Genomic DNA, 27,222 nt, shown 5'->3' with positions numbered 1-27,222 from the left:
ACCTCTGACCATTTCTCTAACTTGCTAAGGTCATTTTGAATTATGTCCCTATCCTCCAAAGAAGTTGCAACCCCACCCAGTTTGGTATCATCTGCAAACTTAATAAGCGTACTCTCTATCCCAATACCTACATCATTGATGAAGATATTGAACAGTCCGGGTCCCAAAACAGACCCTTGCGGAACTCCACGTGTTATCCCTTTCCAGCAGGATTTAGCACCGTTAACAACAACTCTCTGACTACGTTTATCCAGCCAATTATGCACCCACCTTATCGTGGCCCTATCTAAGTTATATTTGTCTAGTTTATCAATAAGAATATCATGCGAGACCGTATCAAATGCCTTACTAAAGTCTAGGTATATGACATCCACCGCTTCTCCCTTATCCACAAGGCTTGTTATCCTATCAAAGAAAGCTATCAGATTAGTTTGGCATGACTTGTTCTTCACAAACCCATGCTGGCTATTCCCTATCACTTGATTACCTTCCAAGTGTTTGCATATGATTTCCTTAATTACCTGCTCCATTATCTTCCCTGGGACAGACGTTAAACTGACCGGTCTGTAGTTTCCTGGGTTGTTCTTATTCCCCTTTTTATAGATGGGCGCAATATTTGCCCTTTTCCAGTCTTCTGGAATCTCCCCTGTCTGCCATGATTTTTCAAAAATCATAGCTAAAGGCTCAGATACCTCCTCTATCAGCTCCTTGAGTATCCTGGGATGCATTTCATCAGGACCTGGTGACTTGCTGACATCTAACTTTCCTAAGTGATTTTTAACTTGTTCTTTGTGTATCCTATCTTCTAAACTTACCCTCTCTCTGCTTGTATTCACTACGTTAGGCACACCTCCAGACTTCTCACATGGTGCTAGGCTGTCTTCATTCTTTAAGACTTCTAGTGAACCACCCCAGATCAATGCTTACCCCCTCGCAGACCATCCAATTTATTGGGGCACACCTCAACTCTGTCACAGCCAAAGCCTCCCTCCCTCTCTCCCGACAGAGCTACTCACATCAGCCTCCTGGCATTATCCCTACAGGACATGCTGAGAGTCACCGCACTCAACTGCCTTTGACGTTTAGGCCATATGGCTTCCTGCAACCCTGTGGTACCCAATGCGAGGCTATTTGTGAGGTGTCTCCAAGGCTAGCTCCTAACGCAGTACAAACTGAACATTCATTCAGTGACAAAGAGGCTAACTATGCCTCCATCAGTCAAAGCTTCCTTAAAATGGTGTACAGAGGTGTCCAATCTAACTACAGGCACACCCCTTCCAATCCACAGAGCCTACAGTGGTCATCACCACGGACACCTCGCTCACAAGCTGGGGCGCTCACGGAGAAGGGAGAACAGTTTAAGGACTGTGGTCCCCCGCGGAACGTGCTCTGCACATAAATATCATAGAACTCAGAGCCGTCCGCCTAGCCTGTCAAAAAGCTATTCCCTTAGGTGAAAGGAACATACGTCTGTGTCTTCACGGACACCTCGGCATCCATGTTTTATGTACACCGACAAGGCGGAACATGGTCACAGCCCCTGTGCAGTTAAGCCATAGTCCTTCGGAACTGGGCAATAGCACAAGATATCCAATTATCCACATGCCATATACCTGGGGCTCTCAATACAACAGCCTATGCCCTAAGCAGGGCCCTCCCCCAGGAACACGAATGGGAGATGGACCATACAATCTTGCGAGGAATATTGAGCCAGTGGGGCCACCCTTGCATAGATCTGTTTGCCACCAGATCCAACAGAAAATGCACGATGTATTCGTCCAGAGCGGGCATGGGCAAACACTCCCTAGGAGACGCTCTGTCACTCATGGAATGCACCCCTACTATACGCATTCCCTCCATTCCCCCTCCTGAACAGGGTCATCATAAAGATAAGGAGGGACAAAGCGAAGATCATCCTCATAGCTCCATGCTGGCTGCGACAGCCTTGCTTCCCTCTGTTATTCAGGATGACACAATGCAATGCAATCACATTATCACAAGTACCTTACATCCTCTGTCACCCGCAAATCAGCACACCTCACCCTCAACTCTGGATGCTCCATCTAAAAGCGGGCACCTCAGTGCTTCACTGGCATAGAGCTCCAGTGCTCCCAACAAGTCCAGGAAGTTCTTCTGCACAGCAGAGCTCCTGCAAAAGAAAAACATATATCAGTAAATTGACGTGGTTTACACACTGGGCCTGTGAGTGCAAACAGCCCCACTCCCGATAATATTGGAATGCTTACTGCACCTGACGCAGTCTATTCTATCATTGGCCACAGTAAGAGTGCGCCTGCCAGCCATAACAACATTCCATGTACCGCTGCATGACACCACTTTGTTTGCACACCCCATGACAAAACGGTTTTTGAAGGGCCTGCAAGCTCTATACCCTGATGTGTCATCCCCACAAGAACAATGGCACCTCCACCTGGCTCTGGCAACCTTAGCAAAACTGCCCTTTGAACCTATGGCCACATGCTCCTTACTCCACTTAACGCTTAAAACAGCGTTCCTAGAGGCTATCACATTAGCAAGCAGATAAGCGAACTGGCCGCTCTCATGTCCAGTCCACCATTTACTATTTTTCTTAAAGACAGTGTGACCATGCGGCCACACCCCAATTTTTTACCTAAGATACTAATGGCCTTTCACATCTATCAGACAATATACCTACCTGTGTTTTTCCCAAAGCCCCATTCCAATGCCTTTGAAGCACAATGTCAAAAGAGCTCTTTCTTTCTACATTGACAGAATGTGTCATTCAGGTCCTTTCCTCACCTGTTTGTTTCCATTGCTAACCATAACGTGGGAGAGAGAATATCATCTCAAAGGATACGAGTGTGTTAATACCGGCTACTCACTTAATAATTACCGGCACCTGCTCCAATCCGAGCACACTCTCTGAGGCCAGTTGCTGCCTCAGTCCACTGGCGGACATTTGTGCAGCAGCAACATGGTCCACGGATCACACTTTGGCGAAACACTACTCGCTTTCCTCGGGTCCTTTACGCCACAGTGTTCGAGGGACATCTCCCGAAGGAGAGGAGGTTACTCACCTCCTGTATCTGATGAGTGTCCCTGGGGATGCTCCATTACCCTCTCTTCCTCCCCTATACTTCAGAAACCTATCAATATAAATAAGTGAAATAAAGTAAAAGCAATCTTGTCAATCACACTCCTCCGCCCAGTTCCAGTTAGAGAAAGAACTGAAGGGAGGCAGGGTGGGAGGACCGCGCCTGCGCATAGCTAGTCAGGGAGTTTGCGTGCATTGCGCATTGCGCATGCACGGCCCCCGCTGAGGCACGGCTAGCAAAACTCTGTCCAGAGGCACTGGGACACTCTACACCTGATGTGGAGCACCCCCAGGGAAGAATGTGAGTTACACGAGGTGAGTAACCTCCTCTTACCCTCTGTGACTGTGCTTTGTGAGCTGCATGTCCCTGGGGAGGGAGCCGCCCTCCTTTCCCGGCTTGTTGGAGTTAACTGAAAAAAGGGAGCCGAAGGGGCGCAGCATCAGAAGGACCCTTTATGTTAGTACTATGAGTAAGTGGCACCTCAGTGCCAGAGACATGCAACAGATACCACTAGGAAGACCGTTTCTAGTGACTGTCCTCATGGTGTACACACCCCTACATTGGAATGGACATGAGCAACACATCTCGAAAAATAATTACAGTAGGATAGTAACAGTTTGTTCCCTTCCCACCAGGGGTCCTTTGTGCACCCTTATAGCCCTTGGTCTTTCTCTCTTTGTTTCTTTCTCTTTCAGGATGTCCATCTTTTAAACTGTATTGGGAGAGGTGATAATATGCAAAAAGTGCATGTTGTGCAGGTTTTAATGGTCACCATCAATATGTTCTGTGCTCTCTACACAGTTTCTGAGCTCTGGGTGTTCCTTATTTATCCCCTTGGGCTTTTCCAACTTTCACCAAAATCGTTGATGGCTAAAACACTTCTTGATATTTTGGAATCAGTTGGTTGAAATGTGGAAAGTTCCTACCCGGCAGACAAAAAAATGCCATTGAGTGAGTTTAAGGCTTTGCAATCTGTGTCTAGCAGCAGGCAAACATTTTTCAAAGAGGTGTGATTTAAAAAAAAAAATGAAAGTGTTACTTTTAGAAGAAGCATGCAGGAGGAGAGAATGGAGGTGTGGGTTGCTGAAGAGTCCCCTGTTCTTGGACAGGGAGCCCATAGACCCCAGTCCCTGCCGGAATGACTGCTTTTCTGATTTGGTTTTGTTTTTTCAGGACTCTCTCCATTCCTTGATGGCCACACTCAGCACTTCCAATCCATTCTTCATTCGCTGCATCAAACCAAACATGGAAAAGGTGAGTCCTGCCCCGATGACTTGGTGATGTGGGGTGGGGGTGGATGAAGGACATCTCCCTGAACCCAGCATGAGGATACGGGGGAAGAAATTCTGCCTCTTGCATAGTTGGCAGGTAAAGGAGCAAGCCTCTGCTAATGCTCTCCACTGCAGGGATTGGTGCTCCTCTGGGCAGTCTGGGCTCAGGGCCTGCCCCCCAGCTGGGCTCAGGGTCCCCTGTCCTGCTCTGAGCACTGTGGGGCCAGCTGGCCTGGGCGTTTGTGGGCTGGCCTGAGGTTTGGGGTTGCTGTGGGTGCCAGTGGGCTGGTCAGAGCTTGGGACTACTTTGGCAGTTGGAGGGCTGTCTGGGATTTGAGGTTGTCCCGGGCACTGCCAGTGGGGGGAAGGAGTGGAGTGGAGATGGGGCCAGGGCAGGGCCTCATGCAGAAGAGACAGTGCAGGGGGCTGGTGGACATGCTGCTCAGGGCCTTTTTGAGCTCGACCATGAGTCTTTTTAAATTAGAGAGCAATGCATCCAACTTCCCCATTGTGTGAGAATAAAATAGGCCTGGCGTGTGAGCACTGCTCCCGCCACGCTGTGTGTGTGTGAGAGAATAGGCCTGGCGTGTGAGCACTGCTCCCGCCACGCTCTGTGTGTGTGAGAGAATAGGCCTGGCGTGTGAGCACTGCTCCCGCCACGCTCTGTGCATGTGAGAGAATAGGCCTGGCGTGTGAGGACTGCTCCCGCCACGCCCTGTGCGTGTGAGAGAATAGGCCTGGCGTGTGAGGACTGCTCCCGCCACGCCCTGTGCGTGTGAGAGAATAGGCTTGGCGTGTGAGCACTGCTCCCGCCACGCTCTGTGTGTGTGAGAGAATAGGCCTGGCGTGTGAGCACTGCTCCCGCCACGCTCTGTGCGTGTGAAAGAATAGGCCTGGCGTGTGAGCACAGCTCCCGCTGCGCCCTGTGCTTGTGTGAGAATAGGCCTGGCGTGTGAGCACAGCTCCCGCTGCGCCCTGTGCTTGTGTGAGAATAGGCCTGGCGTGTGAGCACAGCTCCCGCTGCGCCCTGTGCTTGTGTGAGAATAGGCCTGGCGTGTGAGCACAGCTCCCGCTGCGCCCTGTGCTTGTGTGAGAATAGGCCTGGCGTGTGAGCACTGCTCCCGCCATGCTCTGTGTGTGTGTGTGAGCATAGGCCTGGTGTGTGAGGACTGCTCCCTCCACGCTCTGTGTGTGTGTGAGCGTAGGCCTGGCGTGTGAGGACTGCTCCCGCCACGCCCTGTGCTTGTGTGAGTGTAGGCCTGGCGTGTGAGCACTGCTCCCGCCACGCTCTGTGCTTGTGTGAGCGTAGGCCTGGCATGTGAGCACTGCTCCCGCCACGCCCTGTGCTTGTGTGAGCGTAGGCCTGGCGTGTGAGGACTGCTCCCGCCACGCCCTGTGCTTGTGTGAGCGTAGGCCTGGCGTGTGAGCACTGCTCCCGCCACGCTCTGTGCTTGTGTGAGCGTAGGCCTGGCATGTGAGCACTGCTTCCGCCACGCCCTGTGCTTGTGTGAGCGTAGGCCTGGCGTGTGAGGACTGCTCCCGCCACAGTGGCTTGGAAGCAGGGCCGTGGTCTGTGCCTTGCCTGCAGTGGGATAAAGGGGGAGAATGATTCTCATTAATGTTTTGTGGAGTGAGGGTCTTCTCTGCAAACTTGGATATACGTTGTAAATTAGGGGATTGCTCACGTCCTAGCTCCTGTAGGCCAAGTGCATTGCACACATCTGGGTCTCCTTGCACCCTTCATTCCTGCCAGCTCCCTGCATGCTCTTCCTCGTCCCCCTCTCTCTCCATTTCAGGGAGTCAGGGGAATGCCTCCACCCTCTGCCCTTGCCAAGGCTTCCTGTTCCAGATCCCTTATTGCTTCTCTTCCCCTCTTGCCACTGTTATGCCTCACCCTAACCCATTGCCTCCCATACCAAGGTATTAATTCATGCTAGCGGCCATGTCTCTGATCTATAGCTTGAAGCAGTGGGTCTGCTAAGCAGATGTCAAGGGTTCTTTGTGTCCCCCATTTCCTACTTCTCTTTATTAATTTTCCCCAAAATCAATGGCCTTGCTACTGGGCCATTCAATTTGCCGTTCATCTGTGACATGTACAGCAGCATCCCTGCCCAGTGGCCAGCTCTGAAGCACATTGCACTGTGGCCATGCTCCATGGTACCAGCTAGATTTGCTTTCATGGCGCAAAGATGTTTTTGCCTCATTTTGTTTTTGTCAACTCAGAAAATCCATCAGCCCCAATTCCTTGTCTCTTAGGCCAGTACCATGCTACACAAGAAGCTTGGCTTAAGGTACGCAATTCCAGCTATGTAAAAACCATAGCTGGAGATGACATACCTTAAGTCAAGCTTTGGCGCCATCCTCACAGTGGGAGGTTGATGGGAGAAACAGCCCCGTTGACTTCTTTTCCTCCTCATGAGGAGTAGAAATAGCAGCACCAATGGGGGTGCCCTCAACATTTGATTTAGCAAGTCTTTACTAGGCCTGCTAAATCAAATGCCAGAAGATCCAACACTGGAGCAAGTGGGTACGTGGCCTTAGAGATGAGGGTAGGGAGAGAACAGAGGAGCCCTGGGGAAAGGGAGAAAAAGCGACAAGCCTGTAGTAATGGTCCTTCCCCAAAGAGGGCCTTGTTGCAGGAGAAGTCCGCCTGCAGAGCTGCTGACTGGAACCAAGAGGAAGATAAAGCTTTGTTGCAGTAACAGGGGAGGAGTGAAGGTGCTTCCGATTAGCTCTCTCTAAAGCAGCAAGTTTCCTTGGAAGATATTGAAAAGGTAGCAGCAAGGAAGGAGGACTCTTGCCCAGACTAGATGAAGAACTCAGCTAGGGGCAGGATTGTTTGATGTCCCTCAGTCAGTATGCTAGGGGCGAGCCATCTGCAAGCCCTTGCCCCAGTACAGAAGCTCCTTCCTGCCTGTTAGCGCCATTATTTCAGGGATGCATTTGGCTCTCCCTTGGATTCTCATCCATCCAGCTGAGCTGTGAAGGCAGCAGGCATGCCTGCAGTTGTGCCTCGGGGCTACTGGCCACTGCTGTTGCATTGGGTGGGTGGGAAGCCTGGTGCCTTCTCTCTCACTGCTCTCCCAGCTACACCAGAGCTCAGGTGAGGACAGAGCATTTTTCTGCATCGGCCTGGTGGCTCAGCACAGTTCATTGCCCACTTCCCTGCCACATTCCGAGTTATGGAAGATGCTGCAGTTGACTGTTGATAGGGGTGCACTTGGCTCCCTCCAGTCTCTGTGCCGGTGCTGACCCATCTTTCAGGGAAGGCCCTTAATATGTGGGGCTAAGTTTCCAGGGAGCAGTGGGTGTGTATCTTGGTGCCCCTTGCAACACTTGGGGAAGCAGACACGTGGCAGCAGGCACACGGTTAAGTCTGGTGTTACTGCTTGCTTAGAGGTTTCTTTTTCTCTTGTTTTTTTTTTCCCCCTCTAATCTTGGTCTTTTCTTAGGCACCAAACCTCTTTAACCCAGATGTAGTTCTGAACCAACTCCGGTACTCTGGGATGCTGGAGACAGTGAAAGTGCGACGAGCAGGCTTCCCCGTACGGCGTCTGTTCCAGGATTTCCTCAGCAGGTAACGGGTAACGTGGATGTGGGAGGGCATGCTGTGGGCTGGGATGTTCCTTTTCTCTTTGCTTGTTATCACTGCCACTGGATGCCTGTTGTGGTGTTTCCGTATCATCCATGGTGTGTGGACAAGAAGTCAAAGTGGAAGTGTCTAGACTGGAGGAAGAAGGGAGGCAATTAATAGAACCTGAGGAAGGAGGAATGGGAAGAGGATGTTCTGAAGCACGCTAGACATGTAGCAGATAGTATCGTTCATATTGTACGTCAAGAGATTGTGTTTGGTTCTCAGGTACAAGATGCTCATGAAGGATCTGAGTGTCCCAGACAATGCCAAGCTTACATGTGCAGATTTCCTACAGATGTACGACAGCACCAGGAGCCAGTGGCAGCTGGGTAAAAACAAGGTACTAGCAGAGTGTGGGAAAAGGTCCATGGAGTGAGGGGAGGGAAGTTGCTTCTGTTGTAAGAGAGCTTAATGGAAAGCTGATATACCACGGAGCATGCCAATAAATGGCAGGTGGAAGTAAACTAATAGCACTGAAGAGTCGTCCCATTGAGGTCACTGACGAGCCTGTGCTGCTGATCTGTAATGGCTCGGATGCTTCCCATCTTATATATTTGGAGATGGATTAGATGAGACCCAGCAGCCTTTTCATTTCTCCCCTGGGGCAGCACAGGATTGGTTCCCGCTGTATGTTTGTTATTGCTTTGTCCAGGCTGGTTTTAAAGGACTCAAACGGAGCTAACTTTGGATTTTAGGGTGGAACTGCAAAACAAAGCTTCATTCCCCTTCTCATGTGCAGTCTGTCTAATTTCTGCCTGCTGTGATCACACCACTGTGTACAAAGCTTACAAAGCTCAAGGACTTGGAGGTGGCTTGGAGAGGTGCTGCTCTGGACTATATGCAAAATGTGGGGGAAGGGGCAGCTGGCTCTTCAGGTTTGCACTGGTCTGTTACAGGAGCTCAGCTGCTGGTGCTGGAGTCTGTGCAGTTACTGATATTTTGCAGGAAAATGTGTCTGTATGCTGAACCCCCAGCTGTGACAGAGGCTTTGTTTGAGTTTAGGTGAATCTTAGGTTCGCTGTCTTGTCTGGGTGTTGATGCCTTCCAGGCACTGAGAGCACAGGGGTCGTGCTGGTTGCATTGGATGTAACGGACAGAGAGCTGAGTTGGTGCCACTAACAGGTTCTTCTTTGAGTGTTTGCTCACGTCCATTCCAATTAGGTGTGTGTGCGCCACGTGCACAGACTGTCAGAGTTTTCCCTTAGCGGTACCTGTCAGGCCAGCAGGGGAGATCCCTGGAGTGGTGCCATTATAACAGCGCATACATACCCCTGCTGGCTTTCCAACCCTCAGTTCCTTCTTACCGCCGTGACGGTTGTTGGAGCGCCCTTCTTGCTTGTTTGCAGGCGTGATTCCAGCGCTATCTATCCGTGAGTCCTTTAGTGTAGTTAGCGCCTGGTTGATTCTCTTTGTTTCTTCCAAGTTGCATTCCCTGTTAAGTACCTGTTAGATATTGTTAGATAAATTGTTTGGATTGGGGCTCACCTGTTGCGTCCCCTTCCCTCTCAGTCCACAGGGCATGCCTGGGCCTCATGGCTGTAAGCCCTGTGCTGACTGTTCCAAACCTATGCCATGTGGTGACCTGCACCATTTGTGTTTAAAGTGTCTGGGTGAGGCCCATGTCCCAGCTAAGTGCAGGATCTGCTGTAGTTTTAAGCCCCAGACCCAGCGTGAGAGGGACCGATGCTTGAAGATTCTCCTCATGGAGTTGGCGCTCCGCCCGGCACCGGCACCGGATGTGGCATCAGAGTCCCGCAGCGTACCGCCCTTGGTGCAGGAGACACTGGGGTCTTCGGGAGCCTCGTTGGCCTCGAGGCATCCTGTGGCATGGCACCGGTCACAATCCCCAGTGCCTCGCAAGGAGAGGAGGGCAGAGAGGGGCAGGTCTCCACCCCATCATGCACCCACAGTGCCCCCCAGTTGGTGCACTATGTTGCGCCCGCTCCGGCCGTGAGGGCCACTGCTCCTGGGCCTGAATGTGGCCAGTTAAGCATGTCCCAGGGCCGCAGCACTACGGAGGAGCCTGTACTGCTTGAAAGGGCCTCCATGCCAGATAGATTGGAGGCAGTGCGGGAACTGGTTGAGTTGATTGCAGACTCGCCCTCACCTCCTCAGGGACGCTGGGACCGGCCTTGGGCTCATGTCTCATCCATGGCACTGGACCAGCGCCCCGTCCGGTCGTCCACTCCCTGGCACTTATGTTGATGCCAGCACCATCAGGTCTTTCAGTACCAATGGCCTCGCTCTCTCAGGAGTCCAGAGAGAGTTTAGCATCCAGTGCTCTTATCCCGGTGGCCCAGTCTGCGGCACCAGAACACTTACTGCCACCACTGCTGATGTGGCACCAGAGCAAGCCAGCCTCCGTGGCTCACCACGCAGAGGGGCACCACTCCCCGGGCCTGGCTTTGGCTCCGCCTTGGTCGGAGTCCGACTATTTGTCAGAATTGGTGTGGTCCTGGGTGCTGATTTCCCACTCCCAGGTGCAGTTTGTTCTCCCAGGACTGCTCCAGGTCCCAGCGTCGTTGTAGCGCTTGACACCGGTCCAGGTCCCAGCACTGTGAGTGCCAGGACAGCATCTCGGGCCTGTCGCAGTCTTGGCCCCCGCATTGGCAGTTCTGGACCCCGTAGGCATACGACCTGGCCCAGGGGAGTGCTCCCTTCGTGGTGGGCTCCTCGTGCTTGAGTATCTGGGCCCCGCCCGTGGCAAGGCCATTGCTCTGTGCCCCGGCACTACAGGCCATGACTCCCCCCAGCCCCCATTGGTTAGGGGAAGGGACCAGGGGCCCTTGGGGCAGTCTGCCCTGTCTCAGGCGTCGGAACTGCCACTTGAACTGGAAGACTTGGCCATCTGGGAGTACTCATCATCCTCTCCTGCTGAGGTGCTTGGGCTGGCCTATTCGTCGACGCTGGCTATGGACTCCTGGGCCCATCAGGAGCTCCTCCGGAGACTGGCCCGGAGCCTAGGGGTCCAGCTTGAATGGACCTCTGAGGACTCCAACCCAATGGTGGACATCCTCAATGCACAGGTGCCGTCCCATGTGGCCCTGCCTCTGAACAAGACGGTGGGCAAAATAACAAAAGTTCTCTGGCAGATGCCAGCGTCCATTCCACCCACGGACAAGAGGGTGGAACAGCAGTACTTTGACCGCCAAGCAGGACATGAGCTCCAGTTCTCACACCCGCCGCTGGGCTCGATAGCGGTGCAGGCGACAAGCCACCGTGAGCACCAAGGCCAGCCGGCTCCAACCCCCAAGAACAGAGAGGCCAAGCAGTCTGGCCTGTTGGGTCGTAAGGCCTACGCCTTGGGGTCTCCTACTCAGAATTGCCAACCAGCAGGTTCTCCTGAGTAGGTGCGTTTTTAACTCATGGGTGGCTATGGATAAGTTTGGTGACTCGCTGCCCCAGGACTTGAAGCAGGAGTTTAAGGCCCTCTATGAGGAGGGCAAAATAGTGCCCTGGGCAGCACTCCAGGCGGCCCTGGACTCCGGATGCGGCACCATGGCGACAGGCCTTCTTGTGCTGGGGCACCTGGCTACAAGTGTCTGGTATCCCACCAGAGGTCCAGAACCTGATCCAGGACCTCCCCTTTGAGGGTGAGGGCCTGTTGTCGGACTGGAATGACACCAGTCTCCATGGGCTTGAAGGATTCTAGGGCAATTCGTAGGTCCCTAGATATCCATACTCCTACCCCGCAGAGGCGTTCCCTCCCTAGAGCCCCGTCTCACCCCTTCCAGCAGGGCAGACTGGATTTCTCTAGACGGAGAGGCTGCTGTAATAGCAACAATAATAGAAGCGGCAGACACCCCTCTCGCTCATCCTTCGACCGGGGGGTGGGCCTCTTCAGCAAGCCCCAGGGCCTCAGGCTGAATCTTTGAAGCTGCGAGCGAGGGCAGCGCACAAGTCTCAGACCAAAGGCCCTTTACCGACCACCTTTTCCCCTTCCATCGTGCCTGGTCTCATAGTACAGTGGACCGTTTGGTTCTGAATACGATGAGGAGGGGATACTTCATCCCCTTCCGCTCCCACTCCCGTCCCCCTTCCCTTCCCTTCCCCGTCCCTCTTCAGGGACCCCTCTCACGAGCATCTTCTCAGGTTGGAGGTGCAAAAGCTTCCCAACCTGGGGGCAGTAGAGGAGTTTTCTTCAGACCTCAGGGGAAAGGGTTTCTACTCCCATTATTTCCTGGTCCCAAAGGCCAAGGACAGATTCCACCCCCCCAAGGGATCTGAATGTGTTCATAGTAAAATCCAAGTTCAAGATGGGGCCCCTGGCCTCCATCATTCCCTATACTTACGTGGCCTATACTTACGTGGTGAGGTTGGCCAGGCTAAAGTTACGGCTGCTTCAATGGTGGCTGGCATGGGTCCACAATCCAACTTTGCAGCATATGGACATGGTGGTGACGGTGCCCACAGACATGCTGAGCTCCCTCGACTGGTGGCTGTGCGAGGAGGTGGTGCTCGAGGGAATGCTGTTTCTTGGTCTTCTCCATCCATCTAGCTCGTTAACAGACACTTCCAATACAGGTTAGGGAGCCCACCTCGGGAGCCTATGGATGCCAGGTATGTGGGACCCGGAAGATCTCTCCCTCCACATCAATGTCAGGGAGCTGCGAGCTATTTGCCTCGCCAGCGGGGTCTTCCTTCTGCAGCTTCAAAACAAGTGTGTTTCAATTCTGGCCAACAACACGGCTGCAATGTTTTAAATGAATAGACAGGTGGTGCTTACTCCTATCCCCTGTGCAGGGAGGCTCTCCTCCTCTGGGTGTTTTGGGTGGCTCACAATATTCACCCAGTGGCCGCTTAGCTCCCCAGAGCCCAGAACTGATTGGCGGACTGTCTCAGCAGGTCCTTCCAGGGGCACGAGCGGTCTCTGAGGGTGGATGTATCCCTCTCCATTTTCCACAGGTGGGGGTTTCCCCACCTGGACCTGTTCGCCACCTGTGTCAACAGGAAGTGTCCCTGGTTCTGCTCACTATTTGGGCATAGCCCGGGGTCTCTGGGGGATGCGTTGACGATCCAGATAAAAGAGGAGTAAATACGGGACCCTTGTGGTAAGTGGCTATTTGCCATGTGCTGAGCTTGTGGGTGGGTGGGTGGTTGGTTTGTTTGTTTGAAGGAGCTTCTAAAAGGTTTGAAATCTAGAAGCCTCTGTTAATTGGCTGAGCCTCAGTCAGGGGGAGGGGCTACCAGAGCTATATAAGCCAGTGACTCAGCGACCAGGTAGCTTGCAGAGAGGGAGTTTAAAGGGCACTAGTGACTTCTTACCTTCTTTAAACGTAACTTTTATAATCTATATTCTAGACATTTAATAAGCCCAGTTTAGACTTAAACTTATTCATAAGAAAAATGAAGACAGAAGCCCAGCAGCAGAGTGGGGGCTATCCTGTTTATTGCATCAAGTGTCACACGTATGATTACCTGCCCTGTGGACGGGTGGCGTATGTGTGCACCCGTTGCAAGGAGCTCCTGGCCCTCAGAGACCGAGTTTGGGCTCTGGAGGCCAGGGTGGCTGAACTGGAGGCGCTAAGGGAGGTAGAGAGATATGTTGATGAGACTTTCCGGGACACTGTAGTACTGTCCCACCTCCAGTCTGAGAGCCCCAGTGCTCTTAAAGAGGATGAAAGTCTCAAGGGAAAAGAGCATTCAATGGGAGCAGAGGGAAACCATCCCGTAGTTGGGACCCTCCTCCCAGAGGATGTTGCGGTATCCTCTCACACTGAGGATACCTCTGAGGGGGAGAGAAGGCCAGTTGTTAGGAAGAGGCAGGTGTTAGTAGTGGGTGATTCGATCATTAGAAACATAGATAGTTGGGTTTGTGATGACCGGGAGAACCGTATGGTCACTTGCCTGCCTGGTGCGAAGGTTGCGGATCTCTCGAGGCATCTAGACAGACTTATGCGTAGTGCTGGGGAGGAGCCAGTGGTTGTGGTACATGTAGGTACCAATGACGTAGGGAAGGGTAGGAGAGATGTCCTGGAGGCCAAATTTAGATTGCTAGGAAAGAGACTGAAATCCAGGACCTCTATGGTGGCATTCTCGGAAATGCTTCCAGTTCCACGCGCAGGGCCAGCTAGGCAGGCAGAGCTTCAGAGTCTCAATGCATGGATGAGACGATGGTGTAGGGAAGAGGGGTTTGGCTTTATTAGGATCTGGGGACACTTTTGAGAGAGGGGGAGCCTATACAGGAAGGATGGGCTCCACCTAAACCAGGGTGGAACCAGACTGCTGGCACTAAACATTAAAAAGGCCGTAGAGCAGCTTTTAAACTAAGAGATGGAGGAAAGCCGATTAGTGCGGAGATGCACGTAAATTGGATGGAGACTTCTCTTAGAGGAGAATCCATTGATAGAGATTCTCTAAGCTGCAGCCAGAAAGAGGAGGGGAGAGGACAAACCATGGGCCAGAGCTGACAAACAACCGCATACAAAGGAATCCAATGCATCAGGGAAGGGCAGACAAATAAGTAGTGGCAAATTTTTAAAGTGCTTCTACACAAATACTAGGAGTCTGACTAATAAGATGGGTGAACTAGAGTACCTCGTATTAAATGAGGAGATTGACATAATAGGCATCACTGAAACCTGGTGGAATGAGGAAAGTCTGTGGGACACAATCATACCGGGATATAAAATATATCGGAAGGATAGAGCAGGCCGGGTGGGAGGCGGAGTGGCGCTGTATGTGAAAGATAATGTAGAATCAAAGGAAATAAAAATATTAAATGAATCAATATGTTCAATAGAATCGCTATGGATAGTAATTCCATGCTCCAATAAGAAATTAGCAGTAGGGATATATTACCGACCACCTGACCAGGACAGCGATATTGACATAGAAATGCTAAGGGAGATTAGAGAGGCTACCAAAATAAAAAACTCTATAATAATGGTAGAAATGTAGCCGTGTTAGTCTGGTGTAGCTGAAACAAAATGTGAAATGTGATTTGTCCTTTTCATATGTGTTCATTTTTTTTAATTGTATCCTTTGGTATATATGGTTGTGACTATTTTCTTCCACTATTTGATCTGAGGAAGTGGGTCTGGCCCACGAAAGCTCATCATCTAATAAACCATCTTGTTAGTCTTTAAAGTGCTACATAGTCCTGCATTTTGTTTCTTCTATAATAATGGGGGATTTTAATTACCCCCATATTGACTGGATAAATGTCACCTCAGGAAGAGAAGCAGAGATAACATTTCTTGATGGCTTAAATGTCTGTTTCTTGGAGCAGCTGGTATAGGAATCCACAAGGGGAGAGGCAATTCTCGATTTAGTCCTGAGTGGAGCGCAGGATCAGGTCCAGGAGATAACCGTTACAGGACCGCTTGGGAATAGTGACCATAATATAATAACATTTAACATTCCTGTGGTGGAAAAAACACCACAGCAGAACAGCACTCTGGCATTTAATTTCAAAAAGGGGAATTACACAAAAATGAGGAGGTTAGTTAAACAAATTAAAAGGCACAATGACTAGAGCCAAATCCCTGCGAGCTGCATGGAAACTTTTTAGAGACACCATAATAGAGGCCCAACTTAAATTATACCCCAAACTAAAAAACATAGCAAGAGTCCTAAAAAAGAGTCACCATGACTTAACCACCATGTAAAAGAAGCAGTGAGGAACAAAATGGTATCTTTTCAGAAGTGGAAGTCCAATCCTAGTGAGATAAATAGAAAGGAACATAAACACTGTTAAATCAAGTGTAAAAATTAATAAGAAAAGCAAAAAAAGATTTTGAAGAACAGCTAGCCAAAAACTCAAAAAAAAAATAACAAAATGTTTATTAAGTACATTCGAAACATGAAGCCTGCTAAAAAACCTGTGGATTCCCTAGACGATCAAGATATGAAAGGAGCAATCAAGGACGATAAAGCCATTGCGGATAAACTAAATGATTTCTTTGCTTCAGTCTTCACAGCTGAGGTCATTAGGGAGATTCTCAAATCTGCATCGTCCTTTGTGGGTAATGAATCTGAGGAACTGTCCCGGATTGAAGTGTCATTAGAGGCGGTTTTGGAATAAATAGAAAAACTTTTTTAACAAATCTCCGGGACCGGATGGCATTCATCCAAGGGTTCTAAAAGAACTCAAATGGGAAATTGCAGAACTATTATCTGTGGTTTGTAACCTATCCTTTAAATCAGCTTCCATACCTAATGACTGGAAGGTAGCCAACATGACACCAATATTTAAAAAGGGCCCTAGAGGCGATCCTGGTAATTACAGACCGGTAAGTCTAACTTCATTACCGGACAAATTAGCCAAAACAATAGTAAAGAATAAAATTATGAAGCATGTAGAAGAACATAATTTGTTGAACAAAAGTCAGCATGGTTTCTGTAAAGGGAAATCATGTCTTCCTAATCTGTTAGAGTTCTTTGACGGGGTTAACAAACATGCGGACAAGGGGGATCCAGTAGATATAGTATACTTGGATTTTCAGAAAGCCTTTGACAAGGTCCCTCACCAAAGGCTCTTGTGTAAATTACATGGCCATGGGATAAGAGGGAAGGTCCTTTCTTGGCTTGAGAACTGGTTAAAAGACAGGAAACAAAGGGTAGGAATAAATGGTAAATTTTCAGAATGGAGAGGGGTAACTAGTAGTGTCCACCAAGGGTCAGTCCTGGGACCAATTCTTTTCAACTTATTCATAAATGATCTGGAGAAAGGGGTAAGCAGTGAGGTGGTAAAGTTTGTGGATGATACCAAACTGTTTAGGATAGTCAAGACAGAAGCAGACTGTGAGGGACTCCAAGAAGATCTCACCAAACTGAGTGATTGGGCAACAAAATGGCAAATGAAATTTAATTTGGATAAGTGTAAAGCAATGCACATCAGGAAAAATAACCCCAACTATATGTACAGTATGATGGGGGCTAATTTGGCTACAACAAATCAGGAAAGAGATCTTGGAGTTATCGTGGATAGTTCTCTGAAAACTTCCACACAGTGTGCAGCGGCGATCAAAAATTTAAATAGGATGCTAGGAATTATTAAGAAAGGGACAGAAAATAAGACCCAGAATATCTTACTGCCCCTGTATAAAACTATGGTACGCCCACATCTTGAATACTGTGTACAGATGTGGTCTCCTCACCTCAAAAAGATATTTTGGCCTTGGAAAGGGTTCAGAAAAGGGCAACTAAAATGATTAGGGGTTTGGAATGGGTCCCATATGAAGAGAGGTTAAAGCGACTGGGACTTTTCAGTTTAGAAAAGAGGAGACTGAGAGGGGATATGATAGAGGTCTATAAAATCATGAGTGGTGTGGAGAGGGCTGATAAAGAAAAGTTATTTATTAGTAATAGAAGAACTAGAGGACACCAATTAAAATTAATGGGTAGCAGGTTTAAAACTAATAAAAGAAAGTTATTTTTCACACAGCGTGTAGTCAACCTGTGGAACTCCTTGTCAGAGGAGACTGTGAAGGCTAGGACGATAACAGAGTTTAAAGAGAAGCTAGATAATTTCATGGAGGTTAGTTCCATAAAAGGCTTTTAGCCAGGGGATAGAAATGGTGTCCCTGGCAGGAGACAAATCGCTTGATCATTGTCTTCAGTCCACCCTCTCTGGGGCACCTGGTGCTGGCCACTGTCGGCAGACAGGATACTGGGCTAGATGGACCTTTGGTTTAACCCAGTATGGACGTTCTTATCCTCTGGCCTTGGGGCCTGCTGTATGCCTTTCCCCCACTTCCTGCTGATCCAGAGTAATCCTCAGGGTCAGGGCATTCCAGGCCTCAGTGATCCTAATAGCCCCAGCCAGGTCTCGTCAGCATTGGTTCCCAGACCTGCTCCAAGCACTGTCTCTCTAAGCTAGTGCAGATTCCGGCCCCACCCATTAGGACGCACTCCACGAGAGCGCAAGCCTCTTCCCCAGCTTCTGCTGCCCAGGTGCCCATTGTGGAGATTTGCAGGGCAGCTACCTGGTGCTCAGTGCTCACCTTTGTAGATCATTGCACCATCACACAGCACTCCATGTGTGTGTAGGGCTGTGTTGCAATCTCTCTCTAAGTAGACTCCGCCTCCTGGGGGTTGGCTTTGGAGTCACCTACATGGAATGGACAGGAGCAATCACTCGAAGAAGAAGAAACGGTTACTTACCTCGGTAACTGTTGTTCTTCGAGTTGTGTTGGTCATGTCCATTCCCCATCCCACCCACTCCCCTGCGTCGGAGCATTCCGGCAAGAAAGAACTGAGGGAGTCGAGGGCCAGCGGGGGTAAATATGCACTGATAGAGTGGCACCGCTCCAGGGGGCTCCCCTGCTGGCCCGATGGGTACCACTGAGGGAAAACTCTCCAGCAATTCGTGCACACGGCGCCCACACCTAAGTGGAATGGGCTTCGGCAACACATCTGGGAGAACAACAGTTACAAAGTAAGTAACCGTTTCTTGTGTCTTCCAGCAGCTCTTCACAGAAGTGAAGTAAAAAGGTGGAAAGAGGACTGGCAATGGTGGAAAGAGTGGCTCCCCGTGTGAGGGATCAGACCAGAGAAGAGGGTCACTAGTAATGTGGCTGTGTATTGGAGCTGTCACAGCGTATTCCCACTAAGCCCTACTCAGGACAGCAGCCTTTCCTGTTGGAGGGTATCAGCTGCTGCACAGGGACCTGGCAATAGCAGCATGGCCAGATGGTCCTTCCCCATTCAAGCTCAGCATCATGAATGAGTGACATCAGCTGTTTTCCTTCAGGGTCATGAGCTGAAGTGTGACTAGAAAAAGTCCCGGGTTTTGGTAGTAAGCGCACCCCACAGACTCCTCATCTTTCTTGTTGGGGAGATGAGATTGTCAGTGGCAGATCATTAGCTTAGTTGCTTTGAGCAATGATTTCTTAAGCAGTGGTTGGGGAACAACCAGTAAGGGCCGAAGGGTTTGCATTTTGTCAGTAAATGTTGGCAATCGTTGATTTTACTGTAAACACACAAACTGGTAACACGTTCCCCATGATGCTAATTAAAATGTACGCTGACCAAAGTGATAAAACTGCTGCTTGAAAGCTCATTCGCGTTGGATTTATGGAGCTGTAGTAGGGAAGAGCTTATTCAAGGACAGGCAGGGAAAAAGGAGGGCTGCCTTCCATCTCAGAGATGTGTACACTGGTCATGAGCTTGTTGAAAGGCTGGGTCAGTGTAAAAGTGATGAAAAACAAGGGCGATCTGATATAGATCACCCACCCAGAAGGGCCTTCCTGGGTGGCGCTACCATTGATAAAGGCCAGCCAAAGTATGAATAAGACCCTGTGGCAGACACCAGCCTCCGTCCTGCCCACCACCTTTCAAGGGCTAGGAGTGCGTCTTCTCACACCCACGCCCTTGCTCCCTGATGGTCTTAACAGTAAATGAGACGGTGCATCGGGGCAACAGGCACCGCCCCCTAAGTCAAAGGAGGCTAAACGCATGGACCTCTGTGGCAGGCAGTTCTGTGCCGAGTAGAGCCAGCCAGCTGGCTGTCCTCAGTGGTGTAACTTGAGTTCATTTGACTTACAGCCTTGCTTCAGCAATTCCACAGAAGCCATTTAATTGACTTGGTCTTCACCAAGCACTGCCCTCTGACCTCTCGGCTGCTGAGTCAGGCAAGTCTCTCTCTACATTGCTCATCAGCCCCCTCCCTCGCACCCTGTCACACCACCTTTCCAAGACTTCTAGTCCATTGGCGCTGAAGATCTTGTCCATTCTCAGCCTGCTCCCCTCAGCCCTTCCTTCCGCTGAGTCTCCCCATGCCTCACTCTCCTCCACCACTGCCTTTTTTGGCTTTCTCCCCCTCATAAGGCTGACCCTGCAACGCCCCATCCTGGATCACCTCCCAGCACCCACTTCCTTCACTCCTGTTCTCTCACTGCAGAGCATCTCTGCAGACATGTCCATGACCAGGCTGACTTCCTCTCTGCCTTCCTAGCTAAACAACTCTGCTGCTTCAGTTCAGTTTAAGAGCACATCTTCAGCCCCTCACCTCCTTTGACTCACTCCTCAAAACATCCAGCCTTCGAGCTCACCGATTTTTTTTTTTACGCGAAATGGACAAAATACAGCAACCTGTCCTCCTCACCCCCTTCGGCTTGCCATTTCCTCCGCTTTCCCTCCTGCAGCTCTCGCTTCCTTCTCACTGGTCACGGACACAAGAGTTTCTTCCACAGCTTGTCTCCAACTCTGCCACTTGCCTACCCATCTTATCGCCTGGTCTCCTTCATGCTCACACTCGTGCCCTCCCTTACATAGCTCTTTGAAAACTCTTTCTCCTGTTTCAAACATGCTTTATTCTCGTCACTCTTTAAAAAAAACCCATCCTGATCCTGTTTGCCTCCCCAGCTATTGCCCCATCTCCCTTCCAGTTCTAAGCTCGCTGAACAATCACTGTCTGAAGTTCCTCGCCTCCAATACCATTTAAGACCCTATTCAGTCTGACCTCTTCCCCTTGCATACAACTAACATAGCTTTTGCCAAAGTTTCTAATGACCTATTTTTAGTCAGACCTCAGAACCTGTGCTCTATCTCATCCCCGTTGACTTGTCAGCTGCCTCTGACATAGTCAGCCATGCTCCTCCTCTTGAAATCTTGTCCTCCCTTGGCATCTATGATTCTGTCCTCTTCCAGTTCTCCTACTTCTCACCTCACTTTTTCAGCATGTCCTTGGCAGAGTTCTCCTCAGACTCCCTCCTTCTTTCTGTGGGGTTTCTACAGGGTTGTGTCCTTGACCCTTTTCTTTTCTTCCTCTGTGCTTTATCTCTGGCTGGCTGATCTCTTCAGCAAGCACAAATTCAGCTATCATCTCTAAACTGATGATACACAGATTCACCTTTCCACTTCAGACCTCTCCATTGATCAGAACTAATCTCTTGACCTGTCTCTTTGTCTTCTCTTTGTGGATGTCTTGCTATCGCCTCAAGCCCAACATGGCAAAAAACAAAACTTCGAATGTTCTCCAAGGCCCTCTCTGCTGCCTCCTTTCTTGATCACAGAGGACCCTGCCTGTCACTCAGGCCCATAAGGTGGGTGTCGTTTTCAACTCATACCTTTCACTAAGTCCTCACATCTAGGTTATGTCTAAGTCTTGCAGGTTCTCTTGGCAAAACATTGCTAAGACAAGGCCTGTTCTACCCATCCACACAGCTAGAACTACTGTCTTGCCTCTTGCAACATGCTTACTGTAATGTCCTTTATTCTGCCCTTGATATTTGTAGTCTCATCCCATTCATATCCATTCTGAATGCTGCTGCAAGCTCTCTGTGAACATATGCAAAGCTACCTGACTATCCTTCTTCAAAACCTCCTTAAAACTCTCCTTTGCCACAAGACCTGCAAAAATACCGAGAATGGTTACGCTATTGGCATGTTGAAACGACAGCCTGCCATCATCTCCTTGCAATCCCCCGTCTGTTGTCTCTTGTCCTACAACTAGCTCTTTTTGGCAAAGACTGATGACTTGTTCCTTGTTTGTACAGTGCCCAGCGTGATGGAGTCCTGCTCCATGACCAGTGCTCCTAAGTCCTACAGTAAAAACAAAACCATACCAGTCACAATGGAGTTCTGCCAGCAACTTGCTGTACACTAGGGGTACGTCTAGATTACAGGCTTCTGTCGACAGAAGTTTTGTCGACAGATACTATCGACAAAACTTCTGTCGACAAAGAGCGTCTAGACTACATTGAGTTCTGTCGACAAAGCAAGCTGCTTTGTTGACATGGTAGTGTAGACGCAAAGGACAGTTTACATGCAATAACACCTTCTGTCGACAGAAACTCTGTCGACAGAAGGCGTTATGCCTCGTAAAATGAGGTTTACCAGCATCGACAAAACTGCTGAGTTCTGTCGACGTTATGTCGACAGAACTCAGCGGTAGTGTGGACGCAGGTATAGTTTTGTCGACAAACGTCCACTTTTGTCGACAAAACCCTGTAGTCTAGACACACCCTAGGAGAGCTTTGCCGTTGCAGGATGCAGGTACACACATGGATAAAGTCGTCCTATTGAGGACATGGGCTTAGCTACCATGAGTAAAAATATTTCCTCCTAGTGAAGACCAGGCCTTGCATTTTGGCACACTAGCTAGTGTGTTTAAAACACAGTTTTTTCCCTAGTGCAGGCGTGACAAAGGAGAAAAACTACAAGCTCAAAGGCACCCTGCCCATTCTACACCTGCATTTATCAGCTTAACCTGATTCTCACACAGACTCACCAGCCTAGTGAGGAGGGTTTGAAATTCAAAAGGGGCAGGAGACAGAAGCCCACAGTTGAGCGCAAATAAGGAAGCCATAATCGAGGGCTACATTTTGAGGGCAGGGGGCATGAAAAATTACAGTAGAATCCCAGGAGCAGCAACAGGGAGCTCAGCAGGGTTAATGTGTTCCCCACGGAGCTGAGTGACTGGCATGGGCCCCAGTAGGTCATCCAGTCCAGTTTCCTGCACTAAGGTAGGACCAAGGATTCTCTAGACCAGGGCTACTCCACTTTGGAAGCCCCGGGGTCCACAAGGATACTCACAGCACATGCCCAGGGCTGCAACTTAATGCATATACAGGTAAATATCTATGCAGATAGCCTCTTTCACACTGGCAGGCATGAACACAAAGAATAAGGCAAGACTACCCAACACGCAGGCCCCATGTAAGTCCGTTCTGCTGATACTAATAAAAGGAAACATTTACCTGATTTCCACCCATAGGACAGCACTTGTAATGAGCAATGGCAGTCCAGGAATTTAACTACTAAAACTCATATCAGCTGAAGACCATTCTATTGACTCACCATTGTGGAGCGTGTTCCCAGTGGAGGCCATGTTCAAAGGATCCCACCTGCAGGCCTCATATTGAGCCCCATGTAAACCCAAACCGCACAGTGGGCCGCAAACAAACAGGCCGCGTGTTGAGTAGCCCTGCTCTAGACCATCCCTGGCTGGTGATTTGTCCACGCTGAGGAGAGTCCTAGCTTCTCGAAGATGTCCCTGAGCAGCTGGACTGGAGACTCTCCCTGCTCTCTGGAGGGCCCGCACAGCAGCCAGGTGTTGAGGTACAGGGATACTTACACCCACCTCTTGTGAAGAAAGGCTGTGATCACGGACATGCACTAGGTGAACCCTGGGGGGCTAGACCGAATAGGAGCATGTGTACTGGTTGCATCTGTGGCTGACCACAAACTTCAGGAAATGTCTGTGGCCGGATGAATAGTGATGTGAAAATGCTCATCTTTCATGTTGAGGGCGGCATGCCAGTCTCCTGGATCCAGGGAAGGTGTGATGGTCCTTTGAGTCCTCGCAGGCCTAGAATGGTTCTGAGACCTCCCTGAGCTCCTGAGGAACCTCCTCCATTGCCAGGAAAGCACAGGGCTGGGTATAAGGAGTTGCTCGTGAGAAGGGTGAACAGAACTGGAGGGATATCCCCCTCCTAACATGGGACACTAAAAGGTCCAGTGTTGTTTGCCAGCAAGCACGGTAGAAGTGGGACAGACGACTCTGGTGATGTGTACTGTCCTCGAGTACATCTTCAAAGCCCTTCTTTGGAGCCCGACAATGACTTGCTCAGCTCTTGCCTGTGGCCTGAAGGCTTGTGTCTGTTGTTCCTATTCCTACAGTGGTAGGAGTCATGCCTCTCTCAGCAGCTGGGGCTACAGGGTTTGCACTGGGTAGTGGACTTATACATCCCCAGTGACTTCATACCTGCCCTACGGTCAGCGTAGTTCACAAACAGCCTGGAAGGGAAGACCCTGCAAGGCCTGCTGAACTTCTGGGGCAATATGGGAAGCCTGGAGCCACAAGACCCTTGTCATTTTCACCTCTGAGGAGATGGTACGAGCTGCAGATTCAGCCAGGTGGAGGGAAGCTTGCAGAGAGGTCCTTGCTGCTGCTGTCCCTTCCTCCTCCATGGCTGCAAATGTGGCCTTGGACTCAGAAGGGAGCAGCCCTTTATACCTGGCCATGAGGCCAGAGTGAGGAAACACACAGCTCGGGTCAGATGGGTGATCTGCAGAGCAGCTGGAAGTCCCAGAGGATGAATGTGGGGAAATGCAAGTTTGATCCACTCTCCTGGAGCAGCTTTACCGGGATGACTGCTTCTACACCAGGGTCTCTTGCCAGGGCCTTGCTGTGTCCCTAACAGTCACCCATGGTTGACTCGCTGGGCCAGCAGAAGTCTGTGGCACCTGCGGGTTCCCTGCCCCGCTGACAGGCCTTGCACCTGCACGCTGCCTTGTCTTGCCCAGCAGCTTGCCTCCCATTGGCTCACACGAGATACAGCAAAACCGTTTCCCTAGGCAAGCTGAGGCCTGCAGTGATTAACTGTCTACGGAGGGTGTGCGGAGTGCCGAGGCTGGGACTCACCTGCCCTGGGGCTCACTTGCCCTGGGGGGAGAACCGTGTGATACTGGCTGTGAAGGCAGCAGAGCTGCCCTCCTGCTGCCAATCACCCAGTGGGACTAAACTCGGGGGTAGGGGGGTTGAGGGGAGGGGATAGCAGGGAGGGAGAGAGCTGGGGGGCGGGGAGTAGCAGGGAGGGATGGCAGGAAGGGATGTAACCTAGGCAGGAGCTGGGGGGGAAGAAGGGGGGCTGGCAGGAAGGGATGTAACCTAGGCAGGAGCTGGGGGGGGAAGAAGGGGGCTGGCAGGAAGGGATGTAACCTAGGCAGGAGCTGGGGGGGAAGAAGGGGGGCTGGCAGGAAGGGATGTAACCTAGGCAGGAGCTGGGGGGAAGAAGGGGGGCTGGCAGGAAGGGATGTAACCTAGGCAGGAGCTGGGGGGGGAAGAAAGGGGGCTGGCAGGAAGGGATGTAACCTAGGCAGGAGCTGGGGGAGGAAGAAGGGGGGCTGGCAGGAAGGGATGTAACCTAGGCAGGAGCTGGGGGGGAAGAAGGGGGGCTGGCAGGAAGGGATGTAACCTAGGCACGAGCTGGGGGGGAGGAGCTGGCAGGAAGGGATGTAACCTAGGCAGGAGCTTGGGGGGGAGATGGCAGGGAGGGATGTAACCTAGGCAGGAGTTTGGGGGGGGGAGATGGCAGGGAGGGATGTAACCTAGGCAGGAGTTTGGGGGGGGGAGATGGCAGGGAGGGATGTAACCTAGGCAGGAGCTTGGGGGGGGAAGATGGCAGGGAGGGATGTAACCTAGGCAGGAGCTTGGGGGGGGGGAGATGGCAGGGAGGGATGTAACCTAGGAGGGAGCTGGGGGCAGGGGAGGGGAAGGGAAGAGAGAGGATGGCAGGGAGAAGGGGAATTCTTCCTGCAGTGTGTATTGGAGGATAATTGTATCCTTTGTGATTGTTGGGAAGAGGAAGGAAAAGACTGAATGAATAGAGTGGATTATATAGGTCAGGAAAGGAAATGAGGTAGGGAGGGCAGGATGGGCTTTGTGTTTCTCCTTAGTACTAGTGCAGCTGTCCTGCTGCCGGGCTTGTGTTAGAGGAGACAGATGCTCTGTCCTGACGCCTGCTGGAGTTGTGGGCCTGGCTGAGTGAACCTGGCTGAAGGTTTGGTGCCGTTTCTTGCACTGCCCCATGGCCTGAGATGGTGGTGCCATGACAAGCTGCAGCTGTAGCAAGATTCTGAACCCTGGGGTCAATTTTAATTCCTTGCTCTAGCACCGCCCATCCCATCTGCATTCAGCCAGGACACAGCCACCCCATCTCCTTGCTACGCAAGGCTTTCTTCATGTTGGAAGTGCTTGTCTCCACCCTGCAGAATGACTTTGTGTGTGACCCTGTCGGAAAAAGGGGAAATGGACTCGGCGTAGAGGAGGTTTCTTCTCCCCATCTGAAATGCAAGGCACAGCAGTCCAGTTTCTCTTTCGCCATGTTCTCTACAAAGGAAATAAAGGAGATTTGGTACTTAGATGAAAATGTAAAAAACGCAAAAAGATTTTGCAAACATCTCTGCAGTAAATCTTCCCCTGAGAGGTTCTGAATGAATTCTACAGCGTGCACACTAAGGGTATGTCTAGACTACAGGGTTTTGTCGACAGAAGTTTTGTCGACAGATACTGTCAACAAAGCTTCTGTCGACAAAGAGCGTCTAGACTACATCCAGTTCTGTCAACAAAGGACAGTGTAGATGCAATAATGCCTTCTATCAACAGAACTCTGTCGACAAAAGGCGTTATTCCTCGTAGAATGAGGTTTACATACGTCGACAAAACTGCTGAGTTCTGTTATGTCGACATAACTCAAAGGCAGTGTGGACGCAGGTATAGTTTTGTCGACAAAAGTCCACTTTTGTCGACAAAACCCTGTAGTCTAGACACACCCCAATATACCAACACCCGTGTGTTCACAGAGAACTTTGTGTGTGCACATGTGCATAGCCCTCACACTTATAGGTTTCGGGTTGCACCTATTTACTGTTACGTGCTGACAACATACGCGTGTATATTCTTGAATATATATTAACTAACATCACTTTGCTGTGTATCTGACTTACCATAAGCCTCCATCTGTTCTAATATGAATAAAACCAATGGAAAAAATAACTCTTATTTTTCTAAATCTAGTCACTCCTCCCTCGAATGAAGATGGGCTCAAACTTTGGAGACAATGGCTGTGAATTAAATGACAAAGCCGTTATTTCATTCTGGTTTTCCTGACAAGGGAGATTTCTCTCCTGTGGGTTTGAACTACAGAAGGGGTGACCGCATAGAACGAAAGCGGTCAAGATGCTGACTGGTAGAGTCTTGACTAGAGGCTTTTTTCTGTCCTAATTCCTTGACCATTATTAATCAGCTAACTTCTTGTGGACACCCTGAGGGAAGCTGTTCCTCGTGAGAGGTTTGCCTACAGAGGAAGCGCTGTTTATCCGAGGGGATGTTCTATGCAGAAGGGGCAATGTGGAAGAAAAACCAGAGTTGTGGGAGAAATGGGGCATCCAGGCTAGTATTACAGAAGGAGGGCAGGGAACTGGATGGGAGGGGAGGGAGGCAGGGAACATAAGTAAGGCAGCATCAATGTGTAGACTTAGGGAGCAGTCTGGTGATGACAACAGGGAATTTGTTCTGAGTGTAAACTACTGCCAGGGTCCTGGAAGTGCAGACGCTCAGCCTGCCCCTAAGATGCAGCATGCTTTGTTTGAAATACATAAAGTAAAACACACTGGTCGCCAGGAGCCAATGCACTGAGGAACTAGATTTGTGTGAAGAAAAGATACCAGCTGAGAGAGAGTTAATAAACAGCCGGCTCCTTCCTCCTCCTTCCTTGTGTTTTCCCTCCCTCCCCTTCTCTTTCTTTAAAGCTTTGACCGCAGAGGGAATGGAGGCTGGGGTTGGGCTTAG

The 27,222-nt window shown here is 50.4% G+C and overlaps 1 protein-coding gene across 6 annotated transcripts in view; it reads left to right on the top strand.

The window, feature by feature from the left end:
* Positions 1–27,222, top strand: part of LOC102447238 (unconventional myosin-X-like) — a 316,165-nt gene that overhangs the window by 159,863 nt on the left and 129,080 nt on the right. For all 6 annotated transcript variants that reach the window (XM_075914469.2, XM_089779563.1, XM_089779562.1 and 3 more), the window contains 3 exons: positions 4,251–4,331; positions 7,801–7,925; positions 8,208–8,322. In XM_075914469.2, the coding sequence (XP_075770584.2) occupies positions 4,251–4,331; positions 7,801–7,925; positions 8,208–8,322 (321 nt within the window). The remainder of the gene's footprint in view (positions 1–4,250; positions 4,332–7,800; positions 7,926–8,207; positions 8,323–27,222) is intronic.

This window comes from Pelodiscus sinensis, chromosome 7 (genome assembly GCF_052426305.1).
Source record: "Pelodiscus sinensis isolate ZL-2025 chromosome 7, ASM5242630v1, whole genome shotgun sequence".
NCBI classification, from domain to species: domain Eukaryota; kingdom Metazoa; phylum Chordata; order Testudines; family Trionychidae; genus Pelodiscus; species Pelodiscus sinensis.
This window is presented reverse-complemented; position numbering and strand designations above follow the sequence as displayed.